This window comes from Puma concolor, chromosome C2, assembly GCF_028749965.1.
Source record: "Puma concolor isolate L17-30 chromosome C2, mPumCon1.1.hap2, whole genome shotgun sequence".
Taxonomy (NCBI): Eukaryota; Metazoa; Chordata; class Mammalia; order Carnivora; family Felidae; genus Puma; species Puma concolor.
The window spans coordinates 31,940,301-31,961,202 of NC_141675.1; the positions used below are offsets into that span (position 1 = coordinate 31,940,301).

At 37.7% G+C, this 20,902-nt stretch overlaps 1 protein-coding gene across 4 annotated transcripts in view; it reads left to right on the forward strand.

The window, feature by feature from the left end:
- The window catches only part of PPP2R3A (protein phosphatase 2 regulatory subunit B''alpha), a 218,689-nt gene that overhangs the window by 54,416 nt on the left and 143,371 nt on the right, over positions 1–20,902 (forward strand). The window contains exon 1 of one of the 4 annotated variants that reach the window (XM_025913320.2): positions 18,393–18,934. The exons of the other annotated variants lie outside the window; for them this stretch is intronic. Within the exon in view, the coding sequence (XP_025769105.1) occupies positions 18,803–18,934 (132 nt within the window). The 5' untranslated portion in view covers positions 18,393–18,802. Of the gene's footprint in view, positions 1–18,392; positions 18,935–20,902 lie in introns of those variants that run through there. 4 annotated transcript variants of the gene reach the window in all.

Sequence of the window (20,902 nt, forward strand, 5' to 3'; positions counted from 1 at the left end):
ACTACGGATCACCAGCATCTTTGCAAATTCAACAGGTGGGTGGAGGTTGGATTACCATTTAGCAGTGGCCTGAAATACGTGAACATGGCATTATCTTTTCAGGTTTAGACAAGGACAAGGTTGGGCAAAGAATCACCCTTGTGAGATTTAAGCAAAAGATGATCAAAGAGAGAAGAAAGAAACATTCTTGATCTGATGTCTTGGGAGGAAGCAGTCTAACTCCATGTCAGCTATTTCCTAGTCAGTTGGATTTTGAGGTCTCTGGCATTTGCATAGGACCAGATGTTGGGTAGATTTTTCCTCAGTTGTGAAGTAGTCACCCAAGGTTTGATACCTTGTAATTTGGCGGTGGTGTTGGTGGTTGAGAGTACTTGGTAAGGCCCTTTCCATGAATCTCACCTTTGCAAAAGCATCAGAGTAAAACAATAACTATCCGTAAATTACAAAAGACTTAAAAATGCCCATGATTAAAGATCTGATGAGAATCCTTTATACTAGAATTGACCAGGAAATTTGATTATTTCTGTGACATACAACATTCTAAGGTAACTGGAATTATGACTGGTAATATTATACCAGGACATATCAGATTTTTAGGAATTTAATAAAATCTAAAACACTTATATTAATAGCATGCAACCATGCAAATACAACCTAAGAAGGTTTATTATTACCACATTTGAAAATGTTTCCTGTGTGATTTAACATACCAAATAAACCCAATTAACTTAACATCTCTTTTTTACAAGGTAAGAGACAAGTCCCTTTAGATTTTCCAGGGCCTTTGGCAAATCTTACAGTCATTTTGAGGTTAAAACAAAACAAAACAAAAAAAAACTCCATTTAGAATTTGATTTTGGAAAGTTTTCAAAATGTCATAAGGTTTGAACATTAAAATAAATAAGATCACAGTTCATTATGAAATAATACTTGTCTATTTAAGCAAAGTGACAATAGAAAAATTTAAAGATAAATACATAAGGTTACACAGTTGTGAACAAAACTTGGCCCTTTTAATATTGAGAAGATTGGGTTTTCTTAAGTAATCAAAGACCTGATAAAGACAGTGTGAAACATAGTAAATTATTTTGGTAAGACAAAAAATCTTTGCTGACAAGGTAGATTACTTAAAAAGGAAAGAAAAACCCTTGTTTACAATTTTTTTTTTATTAAGAGCAGACTATTAATCTAAGAAAACACTTTGTTCTTCTAACAGAGAGAAAACCAAAATCTAATTTGCATCAGTGCATCAAAGATATTAAAACTCTTTTTTTTTAAACTCACTTTTTTAACTTAAATAAATCCATTCCAATCTTAGCCAGCTTAACCACATGTAAAGTTCTTTTCTCAGGATTCCTTTCCACACACTTTCCATGACTTTTTTTTTATATCCATTCAGATTTTGTCCTATTTTTTTTTTTCTTTCTTATTCTGGAACAGTTATTTTACTTTTGAACAAAATTACTTTTTTTCTCTTGCCAAAAAAGCAAAAAACAAAAATTCATGTCCTTCATACCCTATCTAAAAAAACACTTTCTACTTTCCTTACCAGTTTTTAATATACAATTGTTTTTCTTTTACTCTTATATTTCAGTAGTTCTCATTGTGTATATTAATTAAAATTCTTAACCTTTAGAACCCTTAATTGCTAGTGAAAACTAAGAAGCAAGCAGTAATGGACTATGGACTAGCAAATTTATAAAAACATTTCATAATTTCTAGAAGTATATGCTTCCTCCTAGTAAAATTTCAGTGTGGCACAAAATGTGTTTACTAACAAACCCAATTATTTTAGTTACTGTGTAAAAGGAAGCCAAAAGTAGATAAACTTGTGTTCAGTAATTGATGTTTCATTAATTTATCTTACTTGGAAATGATCTCCATATTCAATGAATAGCCATAATTTAACTTAATTCAGTATAATTTTAAGGTTTCAAGTTACCAAAAATATTTTGGACACTGTTTTTAAGTAGGCATACTATAGAGCATAATTATTGCTGTAAAGTCCATTTATAAACTTTTGCTTACATCCGTTTAACTTACTTGTTCTTAACAATTATGTTAAGATTACATGACACTTTAATGAGGCATTAAACATTTAACCATCATCTTAAATTGTCTTTCTTGCTGACAGATTCTGCAACAGAGATAACATGAGCTCTTTTGACTTTTAGTAAACTTAGGAAGAATAAAAGTTGTATGACTGCATTATATTTAATATTAATAGTCCTAAAGACAAGCCTGTTTCAGTTAAACCAACAAACTTAAATTAGTTTTTCTTCCCAGAGATTATCCTGGATTACGTGAACTTGAAAAACATTTGGGTTAGTTTCTGTATTTCTGAGAGTATATACTTGATTCATATAAACACTTAAAAAATTTTAAGCCAGTAGAGCTTCTTTACAAATTAATTTTGGCAGTACTATCTGGAGGTAGAAAAATATCAACCATCTATAACATATAACCATAGACATACATAAACATACAAATAGACACAAATAGAGATCTTACAGGTTTTGCTCTAAAATTTTAGCCATGAGACAGGGATGATAATGCAAAACTCACTAGTTTATAAAAGAACAATTGGATCCAATTGTGTTTCTGGCAGAAGGGATAAGTTTTAAGGTTTTCTGCACAGATAGCTTACTAATATTTATGGAGAAGACTTTTAAGATTTTTCATCCACCTAGTTTCTAAATAGCCCTTCCTCTTTCTTTCCTTCTGTTAAGAATTACCTTGGCTCCCTGTTTCCGGTTCTGTGTCTCCCTCTCTCTCTGCCCCTCCCCCGTTCATGCTCTGTCTCTCTCTGTCCCAAAACTAAATAAAAAACGTTGAAAAAAAATTAAAAAAAAAAAAAGAATTACCTTGGCTCCTAGAGAAGACCAGGTAGAACATATATTTTTCAAAGGCACAGAAAAAGAATGCAAGTTCCTACAAGAAGGACTTCTGGTTCCTAAGGCCAGAATTTTTACAGTACACTCAAGCCTTTTGAGATGAATATGGGAGGTTTGAAGATTGGTTTAAAAAAAAAAAAAAGAGGGCACCTGGGTGGCTCAGTTGGTTGAGCATCCCACTTCAGCTCAGGCCATGATCTCATGGTTCATGGGGTAGAGCCCCACATTGGGCTCTGTGCTGACAGCTCTGAGCCTGGAGCCTGCTTCAGATTCTGTGTCTCCCTTTCTCTCTGCCCCTTCCCCACTTGCTCACTTGCTTGCTTGCTCTCAAAATTAAATAAAAACATTTAAAATTTAAAAAAAAAGATAGGTGGACTTTTTCTGTTAAAAAGATTTCATTTGTAGGACAGTTGCCTTCTTCAATCTTTAAAGGAAGCAGGTTGTAACCCAGATGATGTTAATGTGTTGACCTACCCATCCAACTATGTTATTGTCATTTTGCTACTTTGTATTAGGGACATCTTCAACTAAGCTACAAATCAAAAGATTTCTGTGTTCTAGATTTAGAGCTGTTTTCCTCTTTGGAATGTTTTCCTTCCCTTCCGGATACATAGTTTCATTTAGCCTAGGGGAGAAGATCTAAAGAAAAAGTTCTATCTGGCTCTAAATATCAGCTTCCAATTTGGCCAGCCTCTTTTTTTTTTTTTTTTTTTTTTTTAATGTTCATTTTTGAGAGAGAGAGAGAGAAACAGAGTGTGAGCAGGGGAGGGGCAGGGGTAGAGAGAGAGGGAGACACAGAATCTGAAGCGTGATCCAGGCTCTGTGCTGACAGAGCCCGATGTGGGAGTCAAACTCCCACACCACGAGAACATGACCTGAGCTGAAGTCAGACACTTGACCAAGCCACCCAGGTGCCCCTCAATTTGGCCAACTTCTGACCATAGAACTACTTAAAAAATCTTTTCAAATATCTTATCAGGTTTCATCTGGGACAAACAGTAAATATTTCTGGTTGTACTAAACAACCCCTTGGATGCGAGACACATCCCCGAGAGGGTGCAAAAGATAGTACCCTCCCAAGATCCAGAGCCACTTCCAAAGATAACCAAAAGAAAGACAGTTCCCCCTAAGAGCTGGCAGCACTTGGTAGGACCCTAGCCACAAATGGCGTGCAACCCATATTTTTTTACAGCCATTCATTGGGCTTCCAATCTGACGATTGACCTGCCTGCATACACAATAACAGATAACCTCTGTGTGCAAGGCAGGCAGAAAGCTAAGCCAAGTTCTGAAGACAACAAGACAAGAAGGAAATAGCTGCCCCTGGGAGAGAAGGGATCAATAACCAACGGATACCCCAAAACCAAATTCACAAGAGTATGCATTAAAATTTTTTTTTTCAACTTTATTTTTTTGGGGACAGAGAGAGACAGAGCATGAATGGGGGAGGGGCAGAGAGAGAGGGAGACACAGAATCGGAAACAGGCTCCAGGCTCTGAGCCATCAGCCCAGAGCCTGACGCGGGGCTCGAACTCACGGACCGCGAGATTGTGACCTGGCTGAAGTCGGACGCTTAACCGACTGCGCCACCCAGGCGCCCCACAAGAGTATGCATTTAGAAAGGAGGGGACAGAGTAAAATTTGACCTTCTTTTCTTGACTGAGCACTACAGAGATCCAGAACTGACTATGGTAAGAATTCTCACCGTTTGCTGGCTTCTGCCAGTTTTCCTAAGATCTTTCTTATCTGCAGGCTCAAGAGCAAATGGGGTTTAAAGTTGAGTGTAGTCCTAGTATCTACTAGAATTTGGCAAGTTTTTTCTTTAATTTTAGTTTCCCCTTAGAGGCTTAAGGGAACAATTGGTGGCAGTTTACCAAGAGGATCCCTCAGAGTCCCATTAACTCTGGGAGGGGCCTATATGGGAATTCTCTTTCAGCAGCAGATATGGAGGCATTTGAATTGGTGTGGAAAATTTGACAAGACCTCTGAAAACTGTCTTTTTTCCCATTCCCATTGATTGCAAATGAGACATCAATTTCTGGGCCACTGTTTTCATGATGGATCCCTATAAGGATATAATGGGAGAGGCCCAAACTTTTAGGTTTCTGGCCTTGGATCCATTGCAGTTTTAAGGCCACTAATTTGGGGGACTTTTGTTTACCCTCTTATATTCTCTCCAGAGTGCAAAGACCATCCAGACACAGGAATACCAGAAAGTTTTCAAATAAAGGATAGAGGGGAGCAGTAGGAGTTACTTCAGTCTTCTAGTGTTTAGGTACTTCTCGTGTCTTTAATTTTTCATTAGCCTTTTGCAGTGAACCTTTCGGTGGAGCTGTTTTGGAATTTTGAAGTCTTTTGGAGGCTCTCACTTGAAATAGGTATCCCCTTCTGTTTGTTTGATTTGAGAACCCTTGTTTTTAAGTGAACTTCTTAAATGAATGATTGTCTAATTGGAATGCCTCCCATAATGGCCAGTTAATTCTAGGTTGTCTTTGTAAGATGTTGCCAGTTTTGTAAATACCTGCAGCTTCTAGGATCACAGTTCTTAGACATAAAATAAGCAGGTGTGTTGAAAGGTTGCATGCATAATTCTTTGAAACTTGAGGATCCCATTTATTTCACTAATCTTGGGTCTCTTGGTGCCAAATTAGTACCTAAGAGGGATGTGCTGCTGGATTGGGTACTTTTTGGTGTTTTACAGTATACCTTGTTGCACAGTTTTCTTGAGGTTGGTAGGTGACCTAATGTCAATCTAACCTTTGCCATGACCAACTTCTCCTAGCACAAGAGTCTTAGAGTTAAGTGATGCGTGCTCTACCAGGTTTTAAGTGCTTGCCCTGTGCCCACCAGTTTTGTGGGTTTAGTTTCTGAGATTCGCATTGGCAGTAGATTGAGTGTTCCTTTCACGAGAAGATTTCTTCATATTGGTGGACACCCTGATGACTCTTAATGGTCTGACTTGTGTCTACTTAGATTTTTATTTTGATGATCAAAACAGAATTTCTTCTCTTATTTTCCCAAGTCCCCCAGCAGCTTATGCTGTGAACTTGCCTCGAAGCTTTGTGAGTCCCCTAACAGCTGCCACCCATTGTGGACTCCTAATATAACTACCCCAAAACCTTTTCCAGAAACAATATAAACATATATACTTTTTAAATAAAGTTTGTTTGGACCAGAGAGATGGACACAAGGGAGTGGAGCTCAAATCTGAGTGACTTACCCCAGCTCACAGTAATGATGAGAGGAACAGTAAACTCAAAGTGTTCAGCAGGTGCCTTGCCAGTATGACTTGTGCCATAGATAGCAGTCAACTTCAGATCTCATTCCTTGTCACCAAAAACTGTTAAAAAATTATTAAAGAAGATGATTTAGGTAATACAAACAAACTTACACACTTTGTGAAGTGGACAGTCTCCTTTTGGAGAACTGCAAAATGGGACATAAGGCAAAAAGCTTTTTATAGAATAAAGAACAAGGAAGAGGCAAGTAGAAAACATCTGATTGACTGGGGCCACATAGTCAATTTGTCTGGGGTGAGGAGGCCCAGAGGTGGCTTAGCTTTGGAGGAATGGCAGTGTGAATATACTGTGTTTCTGGTCAAACAGAGCATTTACAGGGATATGTTATCTAAGTTTTAGTTTGCTTACATGGCACCCAGGCAGGAGTGGCTCTGTCTTGGGCCAGAAATTTATTTCAACATAGTTAATACAGAATTGATATGCAAAATGGAGGTTGCTAAAATACTTTAAAATGCTAAAAATAGCATAAGTATGTACAGCACACAGTAGGAGATAAAAATTAATCAGACAGGACAAGCCTTTGTGGAGCCCACAATCTAATAGGGGAGGTGAGCTATTTACTGTGAGGCAAAGTAGAAAGAATAGATTACATAAGAGACAAATGAAGTACTATAGGAACTCCCAGGAGGGAGAGATACATCCCACTTGTGGAATTCAAGGAAGTTTCCCTGGAGGAGATTGGATTTGGATATGAATACCTTACTCTTATTCAACTAATTTACTTAAGGTCCTAGTTCTTGGTGTATTACAGTGTCCATGATACTAAGATTAGAGGTCTATTTCTCATAGTGACTTAGACCAGTTCCATTCTATTCCATTCTATTCTAAGATATCAAAACGTACCTTAATCCTTTCCATCTGTCTTACATATGTAAGCATTTGGTCTCAAGGAAGACTAGATGGGTAAATCATGAAGCCATTATTTCTGTCAAACCTAAGCTCTGTAGTAGCCTAATCTTGATCAAGGGTGACCAAAATTGGTTTATCAAAACTTCCTTCTGAGAGAGTATGAAGGGAAATATCAGGTTGGTCTGCTTATATTATTTTGAATTCCCAGTTAGTAGAATCCACACTAATAAGATAAAGGGTAAGAGGGTGGGACCTGTTTCCTATCAGGTTTCCAGTTTTAGAGTCAGAATTTAAGCAAGTAATCTATCTGACAATTCATACATTGCCTTCTCTTTTTCCACTTCAGCCTCCAAAAATGTGATCTCCAGCTCCCAAATGTACACCTAATAAAAATTGAATATTAAAATAGGAATTTTCAGAGAGATTTGAGATTTGTGATTCCCCCTCAGGTTTTTGTGTTTGAGCCACTAGCTTCTGTTTGCCTTTATTTAACAAATAGTAGCATTACATAACTATTTGTTGAATGAATAAATAAGTGAATGAATAATCAAATTGAATTATTGCTTGCCTGCTTTGCCTCCTTCTCAAAAGGACACTGCCCTCTTGCCTGAATGCCAGCTCTTTCTCTGTCCTTTGATTCCCAAGGAGGGATGCAAGAGGACCTGAGGTCAGGTCCTAGTATCATCCTAGGACACGAGGACAGTACCTCAGCAAGGTTCAATATCTCATTCAGCCTCTGGCCTCTTTAATTTCTCTAGCTTTTAACACCTAAAAATCTGTAGTGTTTTGGGGAAAGTCCCATCACCTTTCCTGGCAATAGGGGAAAATCCCATAAGAGTATAGGCCATTTCCCTTTACTGCAGGTTGGAAATCTCTTGATTATAGACTGTAGGCATATTGAGGAGAGAGTGCTTTCTTGTTCACCATTGCACCGCCAGGCTCTTATTTTAGAACCTCCATACTAGCTGTTTAAACTCCAAAAATTTATCCTTGCTCTTTAAGCAATACTTACACATCTCATTGTCCTTTTCCCATTCTTATTTCCCATTCCCGTCTTCTTCTCCCTGAATTTAGGTTGGGAAATAATTTTTCAGGCCATTTCGTTTATCAGTACGAGTGGGTTTTTTTGTTGTTGGTTTGTTTTGTTTTTGTTGGGATGCCCAAGAAGGTCAGAGAAAGTTGGGCAGGATTTGTGCTGTTACTAGAACTCTGCTCTCTTCTGACCCTGATCAGGAATTTGTTTCTGAGATATCATTCTGGAAGAATTAAAGGGCCTTCCTAGGGTAATGATCTAACATTTTGGTTTTCTCAAAGTTTAGATATTGTGTAATTTTGTATATATATTTAAATGCATAATAATTATGAAAATAAACTTAAAAATATAGCAAAGCTTACTTTGGGAACCTTACTAAAAGTTTATTCTGGAGCATTTAGAATACATGCTTCCCTCTCTTTACTTTCCAGGTTGATATCTATGCCTCCATTGAGATTAACCAGTCCTATCATTGAGGGAAAATGTGTCTTCTCCCCTAGCTTTATAGGTACTAATGGTTTCTTTGGTTCAGCGTTTGAATAGAAATAAAAACACTCAGGGGTGCCTGGGTGGCTCAGTCGGTTGAGCGTCCGACTCAGCTCAGGTCATGATCTCACAGTTGGTGAGTTTGAGCCCTGCATCAGTCCCTGTGCTGACAGCTCAGAGCCTGGAGCCTGCTTCAGATTCTGTGTCTCCCTCTCTCTGCCCCTTCCCCGCTCATGCTCTGTCTCTCAAAAATGAATAAACGTTAAAAAAAAAAAATTTTTTTTAAGAAGAAATAAAAACACTCAGCAATACAGTTGGAAACCATCTTCCCTCCTATTTCATTTAATCACAGTATAGATTAATAAAAGTAATGGGATCTGGCCAGTGGCAAATACGAATTTGCAGAATGAGTTCAACCTGTATTTCCCACTCCACCTTTAGTGGCTTTTGAGGTCAGGTCGTCTTGAATCTCCATTTTTTCTAACTAATCAACATCAGCTGTCTTGGATATGTCCCCACCTGTATCCAAAAAAAAAAAAAAAAAAAAAAAAATGGTAGATACATATATACTGACGTAGAAAAATGGTCAAGATAAAATAGATGATTAAAAATGTGTAAATTGTAGGGGCACCTGGGTGGCTTAGTCAGTTAAGTATCCCAACCCTTGATCTCAGCTCAGGTCTTGATCTCAGGGTCATGAGTTCAAGCCCTGCTGGAACTTAAAATAAAAGGTAAATTGCAAGACAGATGTATCAGTGTGATCCCTTTTTATTAATATGTTTGTGTGCACACAAAAAAGTTGGGAGTAAACGTGCTTCAAATTATGCATGTTCCCCTAGAATTCTAGTAAAATTTGAGAGTCAGATATCCAGGCGCTCCTGATGAGTGTAGTCCCTCCACAACCTCCACACCACCCTTGGCAGGAGTGAACAGGAGCTTCCAGGACTCAGCTTGCTCCTGTTAAGCCCTCATGCCTCCCTCACAGGTCTGCCCAACACTCAACAGCTTCACTCCTCTCTAAGACCATCAGGGCTAATCTGATAGGCTCTTCATCCCTGTTTACACCAGTTACCAGAAGAAGTCGAGGAATCCAGATTGTCACTCTCCTCCTCACTCTCTTCTTGTACACCCTCTTTTCTCAGTCCATGTCCAACCCTCCCAGCTCATGAAATCTTTTCCCCATTCCCTCTTGACCTCATTCACTGGCAGAATCTCTTATGCCATCAAACTCTTTCTAAACATTCCCTTTACCTCCTTGTTTTAACTGACATCCATCTCTCCCCAAGGATAGCCATGTGAAATGTTGGTATTTTTTCTTTCCCAGTTCACCACCCCTCCATTGGGTCTGGAGGGGCAGTGAATGTTCTTGCCTTTTATTGCTGCTTCTGGACTATTCTTTTTTCTAACTCCCTGAAACTGTCCCCTCCAACTTTGAACTAATGTCCTCAGACTCACCCCCCCACTACCCCTCCTGATTGCAGTCATCTTCTACTCCTAGGACATTTCCCTTATTTCTTGAAGATTTTCTGTCTTGGCTCTATGACACTTTGCAATACTATTTTTGCTGCAATCGTTGTGAGTTTTCAGTAGATAAAGCATCCAATACACACAAACTTTTCAGTTCCTTGATCTCTCCAGTGAGCTTGTCCTGTCCTTCACCTACTCATTCTCTGCTTCTGTGTTTATGTCAGTGGTTTAAAAAGAATGACTCCCATCAAAGATCATCAGCATCACATCAAATCTGATGGAAATGCAGATTTTCAGGCCCCAGCCCTAAATTGAAACTCTGAGGATGGGCCCCAACAATCGTGGTTTAACAAGCCCTTCAGGTAATTCTGGTGCATGATCTTGTTTGAGAGCTACTGCCATAGTTCATCATTAAAATCACTCTGCTGAATATACTGTCTACTTCTTTGCCTTACCCTCATTCCATGGTACTCACCTGGGAAACTACAGCTTGGGTTAAGTTGTGTTCTCTATTTTGAGCTTTTATTTGTGCAGCTAACCTTGGCTTGAGAAAAATCACACAATAAAACCGAGTAGTCTTTGCATTAAATTCATGGCCACAAACCTCCAACAGGCCTTTAGTACTGTCTAGCAGTCCTACTACAGCTCCCTAATCCCTCACTTTACCACTCTGTAAATGACTCATACCTCCTCTCTTTTTGAACATCTCTTCTTCCATTCTTGCCCTTAGTTAATGACCTTATTTGCTATTTTACTAAGAAAACTGGAGCAATCAGAGGGGAGAACTTTAGCCAGCTACCTAGCCATATCAGTACCCATATACTCTCTCCCTTTCTTTCTGTTACTATACGTGAATGATCTGAGCACCTATGTAAGACCAACCTCTGTACTTGTGCTATAGGTCCATCCTCTCCTATTAACTGAGGGACTCTCCTCCTTGATTGGTCCTTTTTTTCCCTCCTGCATTCATCAATTTTTCCCCTTTACTAGGTCTTCCCATTAGCAGATAAACATGCTGCAATTCTCCCATCTTTAAAACAAGACATCTAAAAGGCACTGTGGCATCCAAGAAGCACAGCTCCATCAGCTGTTATATTTGCAATATAATACTCAACACTAGAGTTTTGACCATCAGTGATAGCCTTCTCATTTGACATGTGCGAATTCAGCCTTCACCCAAAATTACTGAGAAGTCTCCCCCTACCCCACCTCACTCTCTCTCTTACACACACCCACCCCAAAGACACTGGGGCAAGGTATTTTATAGTTCTGTCACTCTGTGTTCATTGACAGGTAACATGGTAGTGTCAGTGGATTGCAGACCTTCTATTCCTTCTAACTTCAGTTTTCTAATATATGCTAAAATGAATTCTTGTGCTTTATAATAAGCAATCTAATTGAAGTAATTCCTGAAAGAGGGAAAGAAGAAAAGCAGACGAAGGAGGACAGAGAACTCTAGGAACTAGAAATTCTAGTGATCCAAGAATTATTATGCCTAATAATTTTAGACTCTTAATTGTCTCTCCTTGCCCCAGATCCTAGAAGAACATCTGCCCCCAAGTATTAGGAATACCAAGAGGCAGAATATTAGATTTGTAGGTTCTTTCTGTTATTAGTCACGAAATATGTTCCTGTCATTTGGAGTCAACTGAAAGAAGACACAAAATGCTTACTAGATCTCCTAGTTTGCTGCATCCTATAAAGTTAAGGCTCAAGGATCAGGCCAGTAGCAAAGATGCCATAGATACTGCCACCAACCTTCTTTCCCCACTTTAGTGTCCATTCTTTAAGAGTAAAATAATATTACTAACACGAAACAAGCTATTAAACAATGAGAAATCACCAAGTTAGAGCCTAAAGGAGAAGGACATAAAAATTTAAGATTAAGAGTAATTAACTAATTAGCTTATAATCAATTTCTTCTTTTAAAGCTTATTTGCAATGGTATTTTAAACAAAGTCTATGATTCCAAGTTATTACCTCTTTTAACTACTCTGCCAATTAGAGCCAAGTTGAGGAACTCTTTTTTCAAGATATAATTCGCATAGTATAAAATTCACCCTTTTAAAGTGCATAATTCAGTAGGTTTTAATATATTCAACAAGACTGTGCAACCATCAGCACTAATTCCAGAACATTTTCATCACCCCCCAAAAACCTGTATTCATTAGTAGTTAGTCCTCATTCCCTCCTCCCCTCAGCCTCTGACAGCCACTAATCTACTTTGTGTCTCTCTTGATTTGTCTATTCTGGACATTTCACGTAAATGGAATCTTATGCTATATGCATGGTCTTTTGTATCTGGCTTTTTCACTTATCATTATGTTTTCAAGTTTCATCATGTAGCATGTGTCAATGCTTCATTCCTTTTAATGGTTAAATAATATTCCATGGTATGAGTATACCACATTTTGTTTATCCCTTCATCAGCTAATGGACATTTAGGTTGTTTTCCACTTTTTTTGGCTATTATGAATAACTCTGCTGTGAACATTTATGTACAAGTTTTTGTGTGGACAGAGAAAAAAAGTCTTTTGACTTAGTATTTTAAAATTTTTCAAAACAGCCAGCTAGCTTCCTTTTTTGAATCAGAAGTACCCTCCTGATGAAGCAAAACTTTCTCTTTAATATGTAACTTTTTTTTTTTCCTATAGTATCTTCTGAGCAGAATCTTTGGTGTCACTTCACAGTGACTCTGCTGTATTTCTCAACCTTATTCTATTACTCAGCACAACTGAGCTTACTTCCCAGGCTTGCTGTGCTATGTATTTCTGTCACTCAGATTTTCCCAGCTTTGCTGCCTGGTTTACCCCACAGGCCTTCTTCACTCTTGGTTGATGGTATCATCTCAGTCTTCATAGCCATGTTCAGCTGAGGCTGGTGAATGACTTTACAACTTTGTTTATAAAATAGAGACTAGACTTATTTTGGCACAACACACTGTATTAACTGTTTAGCAGTTTTATACAAGTCAAAATAAGTGATTTGCTTCTTCAGGAAATTGTTCAAATTTGTCACTGTCCTGTTTAATCCACCCATTTTTTTTAAACATCTCTTAGAGCTGATCCTTTCCAGAGAGAGAATTAATATTATATACCACTATTGTCTTCACTAAAAGGGGAAGGGCAGGAATTAGAATTCAGAAAGCTCTAGAAAACCAATCCTGAGTTTCAGATTAAGTGTCAAAGAATGAATTCTACAAAAATGTAATGTGTTGGGTGTCACACACAGCTTTATTCTTCTCTGTCCTTCCCAGTCTCCCCTTCCTTGAGGGCACAGGCTCTTTCAAGACTGACTTCTCAATTCTGTAGGTCCTTTCAGAACATTGTAAGGGAGTACCTTTTCTTGATTTTCTTAGAAGGCTATTCTTCAAAACAAAACAAAACAAAACAAAACAAAAAAACCCTTCGCTTTTTAGGGTGTTAGCAGAGGCCAACCTCTTCCATCTAACCCTGCCAGGGAACTTGTAAAACCCTGTAGCCAGGAACCCACCCCAGCTGGTTCTCCTTGAGAAAGATTTTCATCCTTGCTCAATCACGTTTGCTCTGGGGGAACAAATATAAAGGCAAGAAAGGAACCCCAGCCTAGATGCTGGATTTTGAGGTATCAAGTGATGGATCCCGGTCATCCCCACAAGAGAGTATGAGTCTTTTTCATGCTCTGGTCAAGCTTTCTTAACACAGTGGCCTTGAAGACCCAGGTTGAGCACATTGTCCAATCAGGACAAACCTTTATCTTCAGACAGGATATGTTCATGAATAGTCTACAGGTCAAGAAGAGATTCAGGTAACTGTTTAGGAAACACCTGTTAGCTAGGTATCTTGTTCGGATGGACTTCATATATGCTGCAGAAGGCAGGAGAAAAGATCTCCTGATTTATTCCAGAAGGACATTGGGAAGACCATTACAGTTGACTCTTTCCATTATAATTGCCCACAGTTCCAACCTTGCTGTGGTTTCAAACTGGATTTGTAAACTACATATTAATAGTTTTCTATTCTTCTTCATTCTGGTTAGTCCCTCCAAGGGAAACCTCTGACCCAGAAACACCCAGCCCCATGGATTGTACTTTTCCTATGATCAAGGTAGAGAAGATAAAGTAGATCATAAGCCTTGTTTTGTAGTGAAATTCCTGATACTTGATCGTTTCCCAGTAAAGAAGAGGTCACTCTAAAAACCATGTTCTTTGCAACTGTTTTCCGATTATATACTTGTCGAAACTAAGAAGTTTTAAGACTAACAAATTCTGAGATCCTTTCTAGAATCAAGTACGTATACTTCCATACAAACACAAATACTTCATGGTAGTCTTTTTCCATCAATAACTCCTTGATACAGACCAGTTCTTTCCTAAGCCCTTTGAAGGGCCTGGTCTTTTCTCCCTCTGATTTCTTTGTAAAGCAGTTGAGTAAATAAAAACAGGAGAGCTCACTTCATCAAAATATATGGAGAAATGTTTTCTTACTTAAGAGTGTAGCAGAGGGGCACCTGGGTGGCTCAGTTGGTTGAGCATCCAACTTCACCTTAGGTCATGATCTCACAGTTCATGGGCTCGAGCCCCACACTGGGCTCTGTGCTGACAGTTCAGTGACTGGAGCCTGCTTTGTATTCTGTGTCTCCCTCTCTCTCTGCCCCTCCCTTGCTCATTCTCTGTCTCTCTCTCTCAAAAGTAAAGAAACATTAAAAAAATTTAAAACAAGAGGTACCTGGGTGGCTCAGTTGGTTAAGCATCCAACTCTTGGTTTCAGCTCAGGTCATGATCTCATGGTTCATGAGTTCAAGCCCCACATCGGGCTCTGCGCTGACAGCATGGAACCTGCCTGGGATTCTTTCTCTCCCTCTCTCTCTGCCCCTCCTCTGCTCTCTCTGTTAAAATAAATAAACTTAAAAAATTTTTTTTTAATTAAAAATTTTTAGAAAATGTCGCAGAGCAGGCTTTTAACCACTGTTCTGACTTTGAAACTTTAGAGATTTATGGGAAATGAATGAAATGAAAATATTTGTTGTCCTTTGCTCCAAACCAGCATTGTACTAGGTATGGTAAGGAAAAGAAGAGACCATTTATTTATTATCTCCATACTCTCAGTACCCAGCAAAGTGTCTGCATATAATAAATGGCTAGAAAAATATTTGTTGAGTGACTATAAAATTGACCTTACCCTCAAGAGTTTACATTCTTTGGAAAATAATTCTCAGATTATAAAATACTGCAATAGAAGCACTTTTTACCTGAACATTATTGGGATTGATAGTTACTCAGTAGAGTATCACACATTCTATGTGTATGTACTATAAAGCATGTATATATTAAACATTTTTTTAACTCAAAACAATTTATTCACATCTTTTGATAGAGGGCCAAAGCCTTTTCTTTGAGTGTTATGATTGGAAGTTGAAGTTCCATGACATCTTTCTTTAATAAATCACACTCAGTACATTTATTGATTGATTTTCAGCTTCTTTAAAGTGACGAAGGAACTTAAGTTAGTAGTGAAGCAATTCCAATATGGACTCCTTCTCAATTTTAATGATTTTGTTCTTTATCTCATCTCCACCTAATTTTACAGCAAAAAAATTTTAGTAATAGTTTGCCTTTACTGAATCTATAAAACAGTTCAACTTAGAGGTTTTATTTTCAATTTTAGAAATTTTAGAAACAACTTTTTTTTTTTACACAGTCACATTTCGTTAATTTATGTAACATGTAATTGAATTGAATAATTACTGTAAAAATTACAACCAGTATAAACAAATGGGTACAAGCACAACCAACTCTTAATAAGCATACAACTCAACTACTGCGATAAGATATATGAGAGCATAACAGAAACTGTTAGCCATGAATCAGTGTGTTCCAGGTGTTGGGTTCTCCCTTTTAAAGGAGAAATGGGGGCGCCTGGGTGGCTCAGTAGATTAAGTGTCTGACTTCAGCTCAGGTCATGATCTCATGGTTCCTGAATTTGAGCCCTGCGTTGGGCTCTGTGCTGACAGTTTAGAGCCTGGAGCCTGCTTTGGATTCTCTGTCTCTGTCTCTGTCTCTCTCTCTCTCTTTCTGCCCCTCCCCCACTCGTTCTCTGTTTCTCTCTCTCAAAAATAAACATTAAAAATAATAATAATAGGGGCGCCTGGGTGGCGCAGTCGGTTAAGCGTCCGACTTCAGCCAGGTCACGATCTCGCGGTCCGTGAGTTCAAGCCCCGTGTCGGGCTCTGGGCTGATGGCTCAGAGCCTGGAGCCTGTTTCCGATTCTGTGTCTCCCTCTCTCTCTGCCCCTCGCCCGTTCATGCTCTGTCTCTCTCTGTCCCAAAAATAAATAAACGTTGAAAAAAAAAATTTAAAAAAAAATGCTGTCTAAAAATAATAAAGGAGAAATGGAGATCATTGACTAACCCAGAGAATAGGTTAAGTGGAGGTCATTTAAGGGTAACGCTATTTCATTAAGAGAATTGTAGTAAGAGGGCTTACATAGTCAGGGAAGCTTTCATGAAATAGGTAAAATTTGAATTGGATTTTGAAGGGTGGTTAGAGTATATATCTTTTGAGGAGGAGCATTCTCAGGAAAGGGATGAAAAGCCACCCCTCTAAGGCCACACGTTGCTGCTGGGAAGAACAGAGGGAATGTAATTTAAGATGTGGTTATTTGAAAAAGTGTTAAATCGTAGGTCCAAGACCTAGTGCCATTCACAACACACTTTTTTTGATGTTTTAATTTGGAGGTAAATAATGAAGGAAAAGATCATTCTAGGCAAGAGTATAAGAGTATAGGAAAAAAAATCACAGAACACTGGAGAGCTCAGAGTTAACATGTAAGCCCAGTGATAGGAAACGGGGGGGGTGGGGGGGGGAGAAGGAAGGGCCCAAGTTAAAGCATTAGACTAATGATTTCAGTTGTAATCTTCTGTCAGCCATACTATATATTGAAAGCTTTCATGTATGATTTTGTATGAGTGGAGGATTCCCACAGCTTGAAAGAAAAAAATTTGAAAACCACAGGTTTAGACTTTTAAGCCCAATGTACACATTATCGAGTATTATCAGAATGTCTTGAAAGGAAATCAAGAAAAAAGATAAGTTGTAGGAAACAGTGGAAATCCAAAGAATTTAATTCCCACTAAATTAGACAAAAGTTTAGGAGAAGACAGTTGTGAGCTCTGTGAGCTATTTTTGGTTTAGGGGGTTATTTGGTGATATTTAGTTTATATTTTCTAGAAATAGAAAATAAATATTGATTGAACAATGTGATTGAAAATAAATATTGAAGAGGATATTTGAAGATTTATTTGTAAATGACTAAGGCAGATATTTAGTATATAATAAAATAATAGAATATTTTAAAAATTTGCGATTTCTTTAAAGGTCCTTGAAAAAGAATGTCTCACAAATTCAAGACATATGTCATTGCCATTTGATCATTTTTTGTACCTTTATCATAGCTAGGTTTCACTCACATGTATCTAAAGCTGCTTTCTTATGGCATGCAATTGTTCTACTTTTTAAAAAAAATTTTTTAATGTTTATGAGAGAGAGGAAGAGACAGAGTGTGAGCATGGGAGGGGCAGAGGGAGAGGGAGACACAGATTCCGAAGCAGGCTCCAGGCTCCAAGCTGTCAGCACAAAGCCCCGTGTGGGGCTTGAACCCCTGAACAGCAAGATCATGACCTGAGCTGAAGTCGGATGCTTAACCGACTGAGCCACTCAGGCGCTCCCACTTTTTTTTTTTATGTTTATTTCTTTATTTTGAGAGAGAGAGAAGGAGCCGGGGTGGGGGAGGGAGGTCGGGTGGGGAGGAGAGAGAGAGAATGAGAATCCCAAACAGGCTCCTCGCTTTCAGCGCAAAGCCCAATGGAGGTCTCAAGTCATGAACCCATGAGATCATGACCTGGGTCAAAATCAAGAGTCAGATGCTTAACTGACTAAGCCAGCCAGGAGCCCTTCAGTTGTTCCACTTTCTTAACCAATACTTTGACAATAAATTTCAAATGTGCCCAGAACCAGAATCACTTCCAAAAAAGTATATTAGATAACTAAGATAGTTTTGTACACACAAGCCAGGAAAAAATGATTTAATTTTAAAATACAAGACCAACAGATCTTTCTGTATTAACATTTCAGGATGGAAGTTTGTTTTTCTCCATATTTTAACTGGATATACCTAGAGGGTTTGGGATATTTGCTTCCCTTCAAATAAGAAATAAAAAACTATTCTTAAAATTATAGATTCAAATTTGAAGTGCAGCTTGTTCTTTTTTCAAAAAATACCAAATAGCAAAACCAAAAAAGCTTTACATGTTCTTTTTCTAATAGTTTGAAGAGAAACTGATTTACATGGATTGACACCTCATATACTCTGAGTTTAAGAAGTTAGCATTATCTGAGAAGTCGCTATTTTTAGGTCCAACTGTAATGTTTCTAACTTTGGTGCTAGAGTAGTGGGTGCTTGCTTCCTTTCCCAGAAGGCTCTGTATTCTCAACATGTGCAGGTCAGTTTGACACAAAGCTATCCACAAGGAGCAACAAGCCCATTGCAGGCGTGTTTCTAACTTGAAAATTATGAGCAGGTATTGGGAGCCACTGGCTATATTTGGGAACCAGCTGCATGTCAGTACAAGCATGGATTGTGGTCCCTGGAGACTGGGAGAGCACAATGCTTGAACTTAATTTCTTTTGGAGATAAGAAGAAAATACCTTTCTACCTGACGAGATTGACAACTTACTAAATCTGACTATCTTCAGAAGTGTGCTGGACAGTTGCTAAGTAAACATCCACTTTTCAAAGATGATGATCAAGGAAACATCTCTACGAAGGGACCCGGATTTAAGGGGAGAGTTAGCTTTCCTGGCAAGGGGCTGTGATTTTGTTCTCCCATCAAGGTTTAAGAAGCGGCTGAAGTCATTTCAGCAGACGCAGGTTTGGAACTTAGGTGTTTCTTTTAAAATATTTTTATTACTAATAAAACCACCCAGTGAACTAACTTACAAATAATTTTACAGCTCACTTGATATTAGAGCAAGGAATTAATCTGTGTCCTCTATTCAGCTATTTGCAGAAAGCTATTTGTAGAGAGATTCCAACAGGTTTAAAAATAGACCTTCTGGACCTGAAGTACAGTACTCACATTTTTCTCTTGTAGAGAGGGAATCTAGTTTTAGAGACAATAAATACACCTTAACAAATATTTTACAGTTTACAAATTTTAATAGAAATCTCTGAGAAATTAGAATTTCTTGTTGGCACTTTGAATCGATAAACTATGTTTGTATTAACATACTTACATCTGTAATGAATTGTTTTTAAAGTATCAGTCCTGGTTATCTCTTTTTTTTTTTTTTTTTTGAGGGAAGGACTAGTTATATATATAGACAGTTGTGTGGGTGTGATATAATATATGTGGGTAGCAAAGGATGGCAATTAATTTCTGGGTTGTCCTCCCTCAGCACGCTGTGATAGTAAGTCATTTCTGCCTGTGATGACAACTTTGTGGAACCCATGCTTACTTGCTTATACCCATAGGGCCGGTGTTTTACCAAACAACTTGCCTCACCTTGAATACAATACAAATCAAGGGTCATATAAGTGATGGTCACCCAGAATCCAACAAGAAACCATAGTTTTATAGTTATTCTGATCCAGGGTACTTTTAAATTGAGTGAACCATATGAAGTTGCTTTAAAAAAAAAAAAGTCAAAAATGGTCAAATATTGGAAATGCTACAATGACATAATAGTGTAAGGATATCTAAATGATACTATGTTTATAGGCTAAAACTGAAATGTAGAATTGAGATATTTTACCTAGCTAGTTCTATATTAATGCTGTTTCTAAATTTGAATGATACAGTTTAATTCAAAATGAGCAGATGCTAAACTTGCCAGTAAATCTGACAAATTTCGCATTATTGTCTTTTAATCTATAATATTTATAAAGGTCAGTTTTATTAAACTAAATTATGTGTCTTTCATTGAATTCAGTGGAAAGGAAATTGATAACGCATAAAAGTACAAAATAAATGTATTCTTTTTCTTTTCCCTTTTAAATATTAACATCAATTTTATTAAATATGGATTAACCTATGAATTGATAAATACTTGCCAATCAGTGAATTGCTTCATGTTAAGAAATACAGTAAGGAGAAGAAGGTACCTTATATAATTGAATATTTCCCCTTTAAATAAAAACCGTGACAGGTAGCCAGGGTTTGCTCTCAATTGTTACTTATTTCTGTCAAAGTAAAAGTGTAGAGTTAATATAGAAGGTCTTGTTCTAAACCTTCTCCACTAGCATGTGCTCACGAAACAATTGGGCTTCATCCACACTGGCACCAGTGGTCTTAATCCTATGGTTATAACTGCCCAGGATGTCACATCATGGGAAATATTTTGGGGAAAGAAAAAAAGAATTTTCATGATTGTATACTTGTAGTCTCATAAACCTCTTTCAGCATAGAATAATAGAAAGGGAATGACAGTGATATAAATGACCTATTTATATATAAATGTAAAGCCCCCTGAAGAATTATATGCCTTCTTGTAGAAGTTTAGGAACAGTGTCTACTGTTCTTGACTCCTGGGACTGTGTAATAATATTTACAGATTTAGCATTAAAGCGGAGAGAAATGTTTACTTAGAATACATTATCAATTTGTTAAATCAGAAGTGGCTTGTAAACTTTAAAGTGTTTTACAAATGTAAATGATTATTTTATTTATTATTGAATCTGAAGGATCATGCTAAATTATGTTTAATCTTTTGAGAATCTCATGCTTTGGCCTTATGACTCATTTTCTTAAATAAGGACATATCTATGCCTAGCACTGTTCTGGACCTTTTACCTATGTTACTTCCTGTAATTTCCTGTAATCTTCACAACAACTACTAA